Below are 15,671 nucleotides of genomic sequence, written 5' to 3' on the forward strand. Positions count from 1 at the left end.
TATTAACCCACAAAGACTGTGAAAAATTAGGGAGTGTATATTGTAATTGCTAAATAATCACTAACATAACAATGCAAAGATATACAACTCAAAAGTCCAAAGGTAAATTATAATGGAATTATTTTTAAAACAGTCAAATAATCCAAAATAAAGTAAGAAAGTAGGAAAGGAACAACAATAACAAACAACAAAAAACAGAGGAAAAACCAGAAAACAAATATAAAATAATACACCTGAATATTAATAGAATAAATACTCCTATTAGAAGTATCAGAATGGATTTTTTTGAAAAGCAAGACCCAACTCTATACCATCTACAAGAGAAGCACTTTAGTAAGACAAAAACAGGTTGAAAGTAAATGGATGAAAACATATATACCATGCTAAGAATACAAGTAAGAAGCTGCAGTAGCTTTATTAATATCAGATAAAATAGACACCAAGACAAAGGATGTTGTCAAAGGCAGAGATGGACATTTCATAAAGATAAAAGGGCCAATTCATCAGGAAGACAAAACAATCATGAATGTGTGTGCACCTAATAACAGAGCCTCAAAATACATGGAACAAACATCGACAGAACTGAAGGAAGAGATACAAGATTGTAGTAAACTATTTTAATGTCCCCCTCCCGACAATTGACAGAAGAGCTGGGGACCAAAACTTAGAGGACCTGAACAACACTGTCTATCACCATGACATAGTTGATATGTATCAAACACTACACCCAACAAAGGAAAATGCATGTTTTTTCTAAGTGCATATGGTCTGCTCACCAAGACAGACCATATTCTGAACCACACAGCAAATAAAATAAATTTAAAAGAATTGATGTCAGACAGAGTATGTTTCCTGACCATAGTGGAATTGACTTAGAAATCAAGGACAGTAAGATATGTAGGAAACTCTCAAACATATGGATATCAACAACAACCAAATAATCCATGCTCAGGGAAGAAATCACAATGAAAAGTAGAAAATACTTCAAACTGAATGGTTATGAAAGGGCAACTTATGACAATTTATGGGATGCAGTTAAAGCAGTGCTTTGAGGGAAATGTATAGCTTTAAATGGCTTGTATCAGAGACGAATAAAGGTCTACAGTCAATAACTTAAGGTTCTACCTCAAAACTAAAAGAGCAAAATCAACCCAGAGTAAATAGAAGGGAGAAAAGATAAAGATAAGGAAAGAAATCAAAGAAATAAGAAACCAACAAAAAAATAGAGACAATAAACAAAGCCAAAAGCTGATTTGTCAAGAAGCTCAAACGATTGGCAAAACCTTAGTAAGACTAACCCCCCAAAATGAGAAAAAACACAAATCATCAATGTCAGGAATAAAAGAATGGTTGCTATTTCAGATCTTAACAAGATAATAAGAAGATAGTATGAATAACTTAATGCTGATAAATTCACTAACATTAAAAATTAATAAAAGAATATCATGAGTAACTTTACGCTAAAAAATCTGACAACTTGGTTAAAAGGACAACTTCCTCAAAAAATTACCCAAATTTACACTAGATGAAGGAGAAAAGCTGAATATTTCTATAGCTATTCTTTAAAATGAGCTTTTTAAAAATAAAAACGAACAAACCTTCCCTCCAAGAAAATTCCAGGCCTAGATGGTTTCACTGGTGAATTCTATCAAACATTCAAAAAGATATAACGTCAAATTTACACAAACCCTTTCAGATAACAAAAGAGCAGGAAAAACTTCTCAACTTGTTTTATGAGGCCAGCATAATTCTATTATAAAAACAGACAAAGGGGGCTTCCCTGGTGGCGCAGTAGTTGAGAGTCCACCTGCCGATGCAGGGGACACGGGTTTGTGCCCCGGTCCAGGAGGATCCCACATGCTGTGGAGCGGCTGGGCCCGTGAGCCATGGCCACTGAACCTGCGCATCCAGAGCCTGTGCTCCGCAATGGGAGAGGCCACAACAGTGAGAGGCCCGCATACCGCAAAAACAACAACAACAACAAAAAAAAACAGACAAAGGCATTGCAAAAAAAGAAAAAAGAAAAGAACAACTATGAACCAGTACTTCTTATGATTGTAGACAAGAAAGTCCTTAACGAAATACTAGCAACTCAGGAAATCTAGCAACATTTAAAAAGGATAATGCATTACAATTAAGTAGGGTTTATCTCAGAATACAAGGATGGTTTAACATTTGAAAATCAATCAACATAATTTACCATATTAACAGAATAAAGAAGAAAACCCGCATAATCCTGGTAATAGGTACAGAAAAAAAGCATTTGACACAATTTGACAAAATTAGATGCAGAAAAAAGATATTTGACAAAATTTGATAAAACTCTCAGGGACCTCAGAATAGAGCTATTCAGGGTAGGTATGTGAAATCTAAGCTAACATCATACTTAATGGTGGCGAAGGTTTGCCCCATAAGATTGGGAACAGGCAGGGATTCCTGCTCTCGTGGCTCCTGAAGAGTCTAGACATTGCAGAAGGAAAACAAAGAAGTAAAAGCATACAGATCTGAAAAGAAGTAAAGCATACAGATCTGAAAAGAATCCAGTCTCCCTTTGGGGTTGAAATAATTGCTTGGACTGTTCTCCATAGGAACAAGGACCAGAGACCTTCACCTCTGGGACCCAGGTTGTGCCAGCCCCTCCTGCACTTCTCCCAAATCTGTGCCCTCTGAGCAAACCCCAAAAGGAAGCATGATGCTGGTGCCGTGGATCCATTACTTATGAGACAGAAGCTCTGTGGAAGCCTCTGATTAACCCTCTGCTGGGGCCATCGCCTCACAAGCCCCGAAAGTGCCCCCTGTTGGGTCTTAGTTCCCACCAGGACCTGCAGCAGCCCCGCGTTTCTTAACCAAAACAAAGACTTTCAGAAGTAACCCAGAAGTGGTTACCCGCGTCATCTCCATGCATCGGGATGGCCCAGAAGGCCCTCGGGGGGATCTTCCCTAAATAGCAGAGTGGCTACAGAATTTCAGACTGTCTCCAATTTTTTTGTCATTGCTGACAAAACACTAGCGGGAGAGCCCATGGAAGTTGATGTGCCTTATTTTATCTTGCCTTTTTTCTAAACCACGACCTTCCCTAGTGCATTTCATGGCCTTTGCTTTCCTTGTTGTCTTTGTTCTCAAATTGCACCCGGGGGAACCAGACAATCAGGTGAAGCTGCAGACTCCAGAGTGTGTCTCTGCGGACCAGGGCGTGGGGCTGAGTGGGGCCTCGCGTGGAGGAGGGGCAGCCGGGCAGGGGAAAGCCTGGCTCTGGATCCTGAGGGTCCTGGGTTTGAGGCAGTGACTCCCCTGTCCCTGCCTCAGTCTCCCCACATGTAAAATGGGGCAACAGCAGGAGACAGACAACGGCTTCTAGCCTGGGCCTGGCTCAGGCTCATTGTTTAGCAAGTGGCAGATCTCTGGCCTGTTTGTGTCCCCTGATGGCTCCTGGCTGCAAGCGTGGAATTTGGAAGGAGGTCTCCTGCCCTGGGATGGGGTGCAGGGTGGCACGGACCCTCATCCCAGCAGGGCAATGTGGTGGGGCGAGAAGATCACTGCTGGACGCCGCAGCCCTGCAGCTCTGATGCATATGGGGGCTCCATTTCCTCACTCTGAAAAAGTGGAAGCAGCAAGGCTTAATATAGACGCAGTGAGAATAGACTTCACACACATGCGGTCCCCAGCGCCGTGAAGCACAGCAGGGTTAACAGTTGCACCGTCCCTCCCTCTCCCCCGACCAGGAGGAAAGCCAGGGGCTGGGTGGGCTACCAGGATGGGAACCCCTCCACGGGAACCATCCAGGCCCGGGCTGAGGAGCTGGGCTGGGCCCTCAGGTGAGAAGTAGGGGGCACTGAGTGGACCCAGCCCCACAGCAGCAAAGGTTGGCGAGCCCTGGCCTCAGGGTCAGGGGCCTCCCACCCGGGCTCACACTGGGTCATTCCGCCTGTCCCTGCAGCCCTGTCTCCTCTGACAACCCAGCTCGCAGAGCCCATCAGACCCCTGGGGACTGCCCACTCCCAGTAGCCCATCTCTACCTGTGGTCATGCCCTGGACGGCAGACGGCCTCCCCCTCGGCCCCTGGACACGGCATCTCCTCCCAGGCTACTCACCCACGACCACGCCCCACCCAGAGCTCCTGACCGCCCCCCCCACGCCCTTATCTCTGCGTCTCCCCCTGCAGGGGAAGCCTGTTTCCCCACCCAGAGCCCCAAGACAGCTTCTAGACCATCCTTGACTCCCAAGCCCCACACCCAGCCCTCAGCACGTCCCATCCCCAGTCTCAGGAAAAAACACTGCATCAGCGCTCCTTAACGTCTCCACAGGCTGCTGACTCCCAGCCAAGTCCAGTCATCCCTCTTGGGACCCTTTCAGCTGCCCCAGGGCGACAGCCTCCGGTGGTCCCACTCTGACCACCCCCAGCTCCCTTCTTCACAGAGAGGCAGAGTTTCTCAAAGTGCAAGTCACACCCTGTCACCTCCCTTCTCCAAACCCCATGGCTGCTTTGTCATTAGAACAGAATCTTTTTTTTTTAAATATTTCTTTATTTGGCTGCACGGGTCTTAGTTGCCGCATGCGGGATCTCTAGCTGCGGCATGCACACGGGATCTAGTTCCCCGACCAGGGATCGAACCCAGGCCCCCTGCATTGGGGGCACAGAGTCTTAGCCACTGGACCACCAGGGAAGTCCCGAGAACAGAATCTAAAAGCCTCTCTGTGGCTGCCGAGGTCCAGCTCCATCCTCTCATCTCCAGTCCCTGCCCCCTCTGCTCACGCCAGCCACGCTGGCCATCTCTGTCCCCCTCCCCAAAAGTCACTAAGTCTCCTCCTTCCCCAGCCTCCAGAGGGACGCTGCCTGCCCTCTTCATGGGCTCTTCAGAGGGCTTGCCTGTCCACCTTCTCCCCAAAGCCGTCCGGGCCCAGTATTCTCATCCTTACCCTCACACACCTACCACAAGCAATATTTCCCCAGCCTTTTTACTTGCTTGCTTGTTTGTTTTCTGTCCCTGATCTCGGTTGGAAAACGATTCTCCAGAAGACGTCCATATCCTGATCCCTGGTGCCTGTGAACGTTACCTCTTATGGAAAAGGTGCCTTTGCAACTGGGATCAAGTTAAGGACCTCGACGTGGGGAAATCATTCTGGATAATCCAGGCGGCCCTCAAGGCAACCTCAAGTGTCCTTATGAGAGGGTGCCAGAGGAGATTGACACCCACAGAGGAGAAGCAAGGTGGAGATGGGACAGAGAATTTGAAGATGCCAGCCTCAAAGATTGGAGTGATGCAGCCACCAGCCAAGGAGCACTGGCAGCCACCAGCAATGGAAAGGCAGGAAAGACCCTCCCTAGAGCCTCCAGAGAGAGGCCGGCATAACTCCTGGGCAGTTAGCCTGAGCAATAGGAAGGGTGGGATCGCTGTGCACCAGAACGGGGAGCAATGTGGCAGGAGCCAGCCTGGCTTGGGTGGGGTGCACAGAGCTGTGTACCAGCCCGGTGGGGGGGTCGGGCTGGAACTCAGCTACCAGTGTGGGGTTCAGGGAAGAGTCTGCACCAGATGCAAGTCGGTGACAGCATAGAGATGTGGTTGGTGTCGGGGCCTGGAGGAAGCACCTGGCAGAGACCTTCAGGAGGCGGGAAGATGGTGAGGACCACAGAGGGCCTGGTGAAGGCCACGGGGAGTGGCCTGCCGGGTCCAGAGGAAGGAAGGGCTCCAGGGAGGAGGGGACATTAACCCGCTGGGGTGCCGCTGATTTTTTCAAGTGAGATAAAGACTCATTTTTGACAGCTGGGTTTGGCAATTTGAGCGGGACCACAGCAGTTCTGAGCAGAGACCAGGCGGAGAGCCTGTGGACACAGTGAGTGAAGACCTCGATCTCTGCAAAGGGGAGCAGAGAGGTGTGGCGATGGTGTAGGGAAGAAGGGGAAAGAGACGTCCTTAATAAGACGGGAGAAAACGGCCACCTTTCGTGGGAATGGCCCCATGGGGAGGAGCAGACACGTGTCGGGAAGGGCCGTGCGAACGGGGCAGACAGTCCCCCGGGACAGAGCAGGCACAGCGCCTGGAACTGCGGATCTCCTGGTGGGAGCCCCGATGTGCTCAGTGCCGTGTGTGTGGGGAGGGGACCACGTGTGTAAGAGCAGCTGGGGAGTCGGAGCTGGGGAGGGGGCCGAGGCCGGACTCCTGGGAGCACAGGGCGCCCTTGGAGGGAAGTCATGAGTTCACGGGGACTGCTGGAGCCAGAGCCGTCACAGGAGTCATCTGGGGGCAGGGAGGCCGGGGAAGGCCACGGGGCTGAGGCCCGAGAGTGGCTCCAAGGATGGTTCCTGGGAGCCCAGCTGGACAGGTAGGAGGGGAGGCTGCAGGGGAGGCTTACGGGGGCTGCAACCAAGGGAGGGGGGTCTCGGTGCCACTGGCTCCTGGAGGAATACTTTCAGAGTGAACACCTCCTCCCACAAGGCCTGGGGGGTTTGTGAGAGAAGACCTATAAGCCCTCAGCACAGGCCGGGCACACAACAGGGATGAGAAAGGTGTCAACGCCGTGGTCTCTGCTGCCTTGCTCCCCACTTCCACCGTGACAGTGCATTGCATCCAGAACCGGCCACCTTTCCTCCCCAGACGACTTCCCAAGGTTAGAAGCCTGCCAACCGGCTGCACCAGCCCGCATGCTGGTGAGGGAAGGCAGCTGGGGTCCTGAGTCTGAGCCCATGGCCGTCGCCAGGCCGGTGCCCGCAGCCCGGAGACGGCTTCTGTCTGGCCAGGCCTGTCACATAGTGGGTCTCAATCAAGCCCTGCCATTCAGTTCAACAAGGACAGTGGGCACCCAGGGAGGCTGAGAAGGGAGGGTGGAGGCCCGGGGGAGGGGGGCTGGGCACAGCGCATGGAGGAAGGAGCAGTGCGTAACCCACCGGCTCTGAGCACCGGAGGCCGGACAACTCAACTCACGTGGGTTGGGGCCACTTGCTAGGAAATTTGCAGGGAGGAGAGGGGAGAGTTAGTGCCGTTGCCTTGACAACTTCTCTGTCACATTCTAATGAGGCTGGCAGAGGAAGCAGGCCCGTCTTAAAGGAGAATGAAGCACATAGATTTGGTGGCGTCCGGAGGAGTCTCAGCAGGAACTCAGCTCCTTCTGAGCTCTGGCCTGAGCTCCTGAGGACAGCAGTAGAGGGGCTGGGGTGACCGGGACCTGCTGTACCAGCTGAAGGGGCTCAGGCTGGCATGAAAGGACAAGAGGCCACTGATGCTTAAACCAAGCCCCAAGCCCACTTCTACCTGGAGCCATTGCTAACCAAGCCCCAAGCCCACTTCTACCTGGAGCCATTGCTCTGGGGGCTTCATGGACTCCCAGGTGGGAGAAGAAAGACAGGAACCTCACCTGGTCAGCAGAGAGGTGTGGCCGCATCGGGGGCTGCGGCCCCCTTGCACACCGACTTCAGCCAACCCCAGAGCAGTGAACGGGAGCAAAGAACTCAGGAAGGGCTGCTGGGGGCACGGGGGTGGGCACTGGGCCCAGAACAAGGACCAAAAAACGAGGGGACTTGGGTGGCAGGAGTGGATATGAATGTGATAAACCCCGATAATGTAAAATAATACAAGCCCTGAAAATGCAGAGAAGGGAGAGGGGAGGCCAGAGGAAGAGGAAGGGAACGTGGCCCTGTCTTTCAAAGCTGATGTGGCCAATGTGGGCAGGAAGGAAGCCCGGGGCAGAGGCGCGTCCACCTCCAGGTGGGGAAGGGTCCGTGCAGACTTTTCTTCTTCCGTATTACAGGGTTCTTCCAGGAGATTGTAGCTTGTGCCGTGAAGATAAACGAGCTTTCAGTTAGCACCATCTTCAGTTTGACTTCATTTTCCCATCCTCTGTCAAGTTCAAGGGCAAGCTAGGATTTCCTTGCTTGTGGGGGTGACAGGCCCTCCCATTAGCTCCGCTCATCTGTCCTCTGCCTCCAGCCTGTGAGCCTGGCACATCCTGGGCATTTCCTGGGGATGCAACGCACCCGCCCCCCCCCCCCGCCACTGCTCACAGCTGGCAGGTAAGGGCTGCCTCATCCCGCAGAAGGGGCGGGCATGGGAGGGTGATCCCCGCACGGCAAGGGTCAGGTTTGCTTTTAGGGGACATGATCCGACACTTGTTCCTGGTATTTCCTCTGCACCTCTGCACGGGAAAAATGTCTTATCACGACCACCCAGCCACAGCACCGCTTATTCTGGGCAGTGGGCTTTTGCTGCTGTGGCTACATTCTTCTTTGTATGTTAATGTTTTAAATTTATTTATTTATTTTATATTCATTTTTGGCTGTGTTGGGTCTTCGTTTCTGTGGGAGGGCTTTCTCCAGTTGCGGTGAGCGGGGGCCACTCTTCACCGTGGTGCGCGGGCCTCTCCCTGTCACGGCCTCTCCCGTTGCGGAGCACAGGCTCCAGACACGCAGGCTCAGTAATTGTGGCACACGGGCCTAGCCGCTCCACGGCATGTGGGATCTTCCCGGACCGGGGCACGAACCCATGTCCCCTGCATTGGCAGGCGGATTCTGAACCACTGCGCCACCAGGGAAGCCCCTGTATGTTAATTTTTAAAGCAGTAAAATAACGAGTCTGTGTAACTGTTTAAAACAACTTTCTTAAGATATAATTCACGGACCATACAATTCACCCACTTAAAGTGTACAATTCAATGGTTTTGGTATATCACATTATTATTTTAATTGTGGTAAAAAATATAGTAAAATATATAAATAGACTTAGTAAAATTTTAAGTATAATTCAGTGGCATTAATGACATTTCCCATCTTGTGCAAATGCCACTGCTATTTCCAAACCTTTTTGTCACCCCAAACAGAAATTCTGTACCACCAGGTAATTACTCCCTATCCATCCTCCCCTCCCTCGGTCCCTGGTAACTTCGAATCGACTTTCAGATCTGTCAAACTGAAATTTGCCTATTCTAGATACCTCATGTACGTGGAACCATACAACACTTGTCCTTTCGGGACTGGCTCATTTTACACAGCGTAATGTCCTCAAGGTTTATCCTTGAAGCCTGTGTCAGAATCTTCTCCCTTTTTAAGGTTGAATAATATTCCATTCTATGAACATACTACATTTTGTTTATTCATTCATCTATCAACAGACACGGGCTTCCATTTCTTTGCTGTTGTGGGTAACGCTGCTACGAGCATGGGTGTGCAAATATCTCTGTGAGAATCCGCTGTCAACTCCTTTGGGTATCTGCCCAGACATGGAATTACTGGTTCACATACAGTCAGTCCCCTACATACGAACCTTCAAGTTGCGAACTTTCAAAGACACGAACCTGAGTTCCATCAACGTGAGTGAAATTGCAGCTCACTCTCCGTCTCCTATTGCTGTGGATCTTTCAGCTCTACCATCTCCCTCCTCCTCTCCCTCCTCCAGTCAGTCATTCTTCTTGCCTGTTCACTCGATGCCAGCCCCTGGATGCCAGCTGTTGTACTGTACTACTGTACTTTTCAAGGGACTGTACTGTAAGATTAAAAACGTTTTCTTTATTCTTTGTGTTTGTTTCTTATGTATGGTTTGTGTGAAGAGTATTATAAATCTATTACAGTGCAGTACTATCTAGCCGATTGTGTTAGCTGGGGATCTAGGCTAACTTTGTTGGACTTATAAACAAATTAGACTTACACAAACGCGCTCTGGGAACAGAACTCGTTCGTATGTAGGGGACTTGCTGTAGTTGTATGATTTTTAAAACAGAAAGCAATTCTGGCTACTCTTACATCTTAGCTCTCAGCCCACCTGAGGAAATCAACACAGCCTTCCTCCCCCGTCCATAAAACAAAACCCCAAGACTGGGTCACATCCCAGCTCCGTGACCATGCCGCCCACACTTCCGAGCCTCTGTCCATCTCTGCTCCCCTGGCAGCTACTGAGGGAGAGACTGGGTGGAGTCTGGGGCACTGCAATGCTCAGTCAGCTCCTTCCTCATCGTCCTTTCAGGCTTATAAAACACCTGTACCCATTCCTGCCCCTGATCTTGTCAACAGCCTGTGAGACATGCAGCACGGCATCATTCAAGCCCATTCTACAGGAGTGGAAACGAGGCTCAGAGAGCCGCTCCCAGGAAGAGCCAGGACCAGGCACCAGCCCCTCCAGCTCCAAATGCAGCGTCTCTCATGGGTCGCCAGGAACCCAGAGGCCATGGGGCCTGAGGAGAAGGAGAACACGCCGGTAAATCAGACAGAGGAAGGGCAGAGAGAAACGGGCCCCCCGCAGCTGTACCTCACCTTTCCCCCCATCTCATCTCAGATCCAGGATCCACTCAGCCTGGGGGCATCCCACAGGAACTCTCTCTGCTTAAACACCTCCAGGGCTGGGAAGCTCACTCCCTACCAGAAAGTCCAGCCCGGGACCAGAAAGTGTTTCTAAATACCTATTGCCATCTTAGCTTCTCAGAAAACAGAGGTGCTTAGGGACTTCTCCCCCCAAATGGGGGATGTAAATGGAAAATGTGGCCCCCAGGATAAGCTCCCTGGCGTCTAAGACTTGGATCTGGGGTGGGAGTACATGTGAAAGGAGAGCCTGGGGGTGACGCAGAGACGGGGGAAGGGAGAAGGCACATCTCCTCACCAGCTGGAGGGTGTGATCTCCAGGCCTGGGGGTAAGACAATGGGCGGGGCTCGGTGGTCTGGAAGCCCACCGCACTCTCCCAGGCTCCTGGTTCAGCGAAGGCATCTTGGGTACGCAGAGTTGTGTCTGGCTTCCATCTGAACCCATGTGCACACACCCCAGGGCAGACCCACGGGCCTGTGCGTGCCCACCTCCATGTATGCATGCGAACCGTGAAAACAAGGACAGACCTTCACCCACACGCCCCGCCTGGGGACAGAAGCCCCAGCACGCAGTGTCTGTTCCCTCTTCGCCCTCTTGCTAGCCACCGCAGAAGGAGAGGAAGGAGACCAGTGCCAGATGACCCACTTTCTAGCTCTGAACACCCCCCATTAACCAACCCCCCACCTGCCCACCGCCAATCATCCTTCCTGGGTCTCAGCCTCAGTTTATCTCATTAAAGGGTGGCCTCTGAGGTCACCTCCCGCAGCTGCCTTTCCCCATCCCCACTCCGCGTCCACTCGTTGAGTCCAGGGGGGCCCGGGTCTCCAGCGCCGTCCGCCTCCGTCCCGATCCCAGCTGCCAGGGCCCTGGAGCGCCGCCGCCACTGCGGCCAGCCAGGGTGGAGTTTTCTCTCCGATTAAATTTCCCCCGCCTTTTTGATGTCACATCCTGTCCCGGTCGGCTTCCCCGCCGCCGCCGCCGCCGCCCTCCCCACTCCCGCGCGTGAGCGTGGCGCGCGGGGCCCTCTGCGCCCCCCGCCCCTCCCCTTCCCCAGCAAACTTTTGGCACCCGGGCCGCCCAGCTGCGCGCCCCAGCTTTGTGGGCGCGGGGCCACTAGGAGGAGGGGCCGAGGAGGGGCCTAGGGGCGGCCCGCCCGCAGCCCGCCGCCGCCCGCCCAGCCGGGCGGCCGCGGAGCCGCTCGACGCGCTCGAGATGCAGCGCAGAGGCTCCGCGCAGCAGACCCCGCGCGCCGCCTGCTCCGGGTGCTGAAGGCGCAGGGACACCACCGGGCGCCGCCGCGGAGCCAGCAGAGCCGGGAGCGCGTCCGCGTCCACGCAGCCGCCGGCCGCCCAGGGCTCCCGCACGCCAGGACGTGGGAGGTGTTCGCGAGACATGCGACCGGCCCGGAACCTCCTCAGCCTCCTCTTCCTCATCCTGATGGGCACTGAACTCACTCAAGTACGTGCATCCAACGCCATTTTCCTCCCTGCCTGCGAGGCGCCCGGCCGGCCCCGGGGAGCCCGGCAAAGTCGGGGAGCAGCTACCGCGCGGCCCGGCACCCCTACCCGGGCGCCCAGCCACCACGGGGTTGGGGAGAGGGCCAGAGTGCCAGCCGCACCTGGGGTGGAGGAAGGGGTGAAGGCTGACCCGAGAGAGCTGCCGTGTCCCCCAGGACCCTCAGCCCTGAACCCTCCCTCCTGGACTCCCTGGCCGACCACTCCCTGCTGAGAAGTTCACAGGGCAGCATTGGGGGGCGGGGGGCGTCATTCGGCTGCTACTGTCACCTGGGAGGAAGACAGAGCAGGATGTCCAAGCCCCTGGCATTTTCAGAGGTGGATCTGACCTAACTCGCACCCCCTGCATCCCTCTTCTGGAGCATCCTGCATTGGCTATAATGCTGCCCTTGGGGCTCCCTGGGCTGGCGGTGGGAATGGTGCCGCGGAGACAAGACCGGGGAGGGCAGGGGGCGCGTCTGGGGCTGGGGTGCATTGTGGGCTCCATGTGGAGGGTTGGGGGGCCGTTGTGGCCACATGCGCGGCATGAAGTGTGAGTGGCAGGCGTGTGTGGGGACCGCTGGGCATTTTAAGTGGGCTCGCCATCCCTGAACAATGTGCCGTTAGAGAGCCTGTCTCCGGCTGGTATTCTCCATTTTAAAAATGCCATTTCGGAGCTGGCACGTCTGGGAGAAGAAGGGCTGTCTGGGAGCGCCGGACTGGAGGTGTTGCTTTGGCACCAGGGTGCTGGGAAGAGGCTGCCAGCTTCGGGAGCCAGGCTGCTCAGAGTGACATTAAAATGCCCTTTGGATGGTGCCACTGTGCCACGGTCTGTGCTGAGAGAGGCTGCAAGTCCAGGAAGTGGATGGGCTGCCAGCGCCTTGGCCCCAAGAGCCAGCTGCCCCGACCCTCCTTCCCTCTCTCCCTCCGTGCCTCCCTCCCTCTCAGAATAAAAGAGGAAACAAAGGAGAGACGAGAGGGTGAGAGGTAGATCACAGGAGAGAAGGCTCTGGAATAAGCTTCCCTCATTTTGCCTTGAAGCCCTTGCCGGCTCCCTGGCTCTGCCGGGAAGTGCAGCCTCCGCCCCAGCATCGGAAGGGTCTGTTGTCCCACCTTGGAGACCCTGCTGGTGCCCTGCAGACAATCAGCCAGGCCCCCGGGAGCGGTTCTGCGTGGTCTCTGGGAGTGAAGTTTCCTTGGCTGAAGGGAAGGCCTGGCCAAGGGGCACACTCGTGCTCTGTGAATGGACACTGGATGTATGCGTGTGCACACACACACTCACACACACTCTTCCACAAGCGCGCACCCCACAGACGTGGAGCCAGGCAGCGTGTGCCTTACTTAGACATCTCGGGAAAGAGACGGCTGGTCTGGGTGGCCCTGGAAGTGGCTGCCCTTGGGCCTTCCAAGCCCTGCTGGCCTCCTCACCTGCATGCTCCCTGAGCTGTTCCCCGCCCTCTTCCAGAGGTTCACTTCTCAGTCTTTTTAAAGATCCCCTGGTCTTGGAAGAAACTTTTGGTTCAGCTTCAGTTGGAAGCTTTGTCTCGGTGGTGAGAGCCCTCGCCTGTCCACGCTGGCGGCGCCAACCATCTGAATGTGGCCCGCCCCTGCCCACGCGGCTGCAGCCACACCATCCCGTTCAGGACCCTGGTCAGCTCCCCGAGCCCAGGCCCTCCAGGGGCCAGGAAGGCAAACGAAGTTGTTTTCTTTGGAAGGCTCCTCTTTCTGAAGCCTGAGCTGTGGCATCTCTCAGGGGAATGCCTTCCTCAACACCCTCCCCGCCCTCCCCGCGCCTGCCTCTGAGGCTGTGCTTTCAGAATCTTCCATTGGGAGCCCCGTATCCCTAATTGTGGTGGGATTTTGGAGCAAAGGCTCACCTAGAGAAAATCTCTCCAACCAGGTCAAATCTGTGAAGGGGTCAGAGAGTAGCTGGCTCAGCCACCAGCTCCAGGGATCCCGGCTACCCCGGTCCTGCCCAGGTGGGCTTCCTCGGGGTCAGGTCAGGTGCTTCTCACCTTTATCAGTGACCTCTAAGGCAGGGACTGGGATTGGGAATGGGTGTGGGTACGGGGCTGGGCTGCTCTGAATAATCTGAGAGCTCCTTGGGAACACCCCTACCTAAGAACCTCACTTTCTAGATCCCGAAGTAATTCGATCCTAGGAAGCCACATTGCATGGTGTCAGGAGAAAGGCTGCCTACATGGGTGATGAGTAAAATACCTCTGGGCTTCAGGAAAAGGAGAGCTGAGCAGCGGTGACTGAGCTGTGTCTGTCTCCCCTCCACCCTTTCCCTCTTCCACTTTAGGTAAATTGCTCCCACAGCGGCGCCCTCAGTCTTAGGGCCCTTCCAAGGGACGTGGACACAAGGTTCCAGGGCCACCATGTTTATGCATTAGGACCCGTCCAAATGGGAACAAGTGAGACACGTATGGGTTTTACCTGCACTTCACAGGCGCTGCTCGAAGGATTCAGGCAGACGGGCGGGGGGAGGGGGGACTGTAGAGCACATGGCCGGGCCATCTGTTCTCCCGACAGCGTGCTTACGATGAGCCACTCAGTCAAATGCCAACTAGTGATGGATGGCCTACGACGCACCAGGTTTGTGGCCCAGATGAACTCTGTCCTCAGATGGAAAGCTGCTTGACTGGGTCTTGTTCTGTGATTTTCAATGAAAGGCTGGTGTTTCAAGCTCCTTGAGAAGTGTCCTCGGAGCTTCCCAGCAGAATGCAGGAGAGGAGTTGACCTCTCATCTTGCGGGGGGCGGGGGGCAGCGCTGGGGGTGCCTGAGCCCCGCCCACCCCAGCCCAGCTTGCCTTCCCTTGAGAGACGCACGTCATCCCCCGTGTGTGATGGCATGAAAGGGGTGGGCAGCTCTGTGACCATGACCTTGGACCCGGCTGCCTTTCCCCTTCCCCGTCCCACCAGCCACTGTCTGGTTGCCTTGAGAAAGGCTCTGAGCTTCAGCCTGGACGTCTACCATTTTAAAACAAGGCGGATGAAGCTAGCTGGTGCTGGAAGATGGCTCCTCCCTCCAAACCCACACTCTGGTCCTGCCCTCCCTTCCTGCTACATGCAGCTCTCAGATGCCAGCTGGTCGGGCTTGACTCAGTCAAAGCTGGGCTAGCGATGCTGAGTACAGCTGTCTGTCATCCAGGCCATGTGCTTAGTGGGGAGACCTAAGGCTCTGCCGTATCCATTTGTTTAAGAGGCATGAGGGCTCTGGGGCCAGAGTGGAGGGAGCTGAGAACGCTTTGGAGAAGGGGTGCCATGTGCGCGGGGTCCAAGGTTGTACCTGGGTGAGCCGGGGCAAGAAGATGGGAAGGAACAGGTGGGCAGAAGCGGGCTGCACACAGATGCTGCAGCATGGAGAAGGGCCCAGAACCTTGGCTCTTGTATCTGGAGTTCGACAAAGGAGGGTTGAGGGATTTGCTTTATCTCAGGAGTGAAGTGGATCTCGTCTGACTAGTCCCCAAGCCAGAAGTGGTCTTTCTTAATGACATGAGGACCCCGACCCCTTGGGGTAGGGCGGGGTTCCAGCTGTGAATGAGCACAGGGCACCCTTGAGCGCCAGCTGTTACTGGGGCTGTCGTGTGCCCTCAGGCTTTACGGGCTGACTGCTGTGGGCTCTTCTGGAGCTTGGTTAGCTGTGTGCAGGTGTCAGCACCTGAGAAGAGACGTGAGTGGACTCGGTGGCGGGCAGGTGGGGGTGGGTGATGGGTGCTGTGTCTGGACAGGCAGGTGTCACAGAGAGGCTGGCGTGGAGTTAGCCCCTCAGAGCCCCGTCACTTCAAATCCGTTCTCTCCTTCTCAGATTCAGCCCGAGTGGAAGACCCCAACCCATTGCCCTGAACAAATTGAACAAGAATAAAACCGTCCATTCAGACGGAAGCATGAATTT

General features: G+C 54.2%; 1 protein-coding gene across 1 annotated transcript in view; it reads left to right on the plus strand.

Annotated features, from left to right (window-relative positions):
• The first annotated feature begins 11,519 nt into the window (after positions 1-11,519).
• Positions 11,520-15,671, plus strand: part of OLFM1 (olfactomedin 1) — a 34,999-nt gene continuing 30,847 nt past the window's right edge. Inside the window, exon 1 of the mRNA XM_060101143.1 lies at positions 11,520-11,738. Coding sequence (XP_059957126.1) covers positions 11,673-11,738 — 66 coding nt within the window. The 5' untranslated portion in view covers positions 11,520-11,672. The remainder of the gene's footprint in view (positions 11,739-15,671) is intronic.

The sequence above is a fragment of the Mesoplodon densirostris genome, chromosome 6 (genome assembly GCF_025265405.1).
Source record: "Mesoplodon densirostris isolate mMesDen1 chromosome 6, mMesDen1 primary haplotype, whole genome shotgun sequence".
NCBI classification, from domain to species: domain Eukaryota; kingdom Metazoa; phylum Chordata; class Mammalia; order Artiodactyla; family Ziphiidae; genus Mesoplodon; species Mesoplodon densirostris.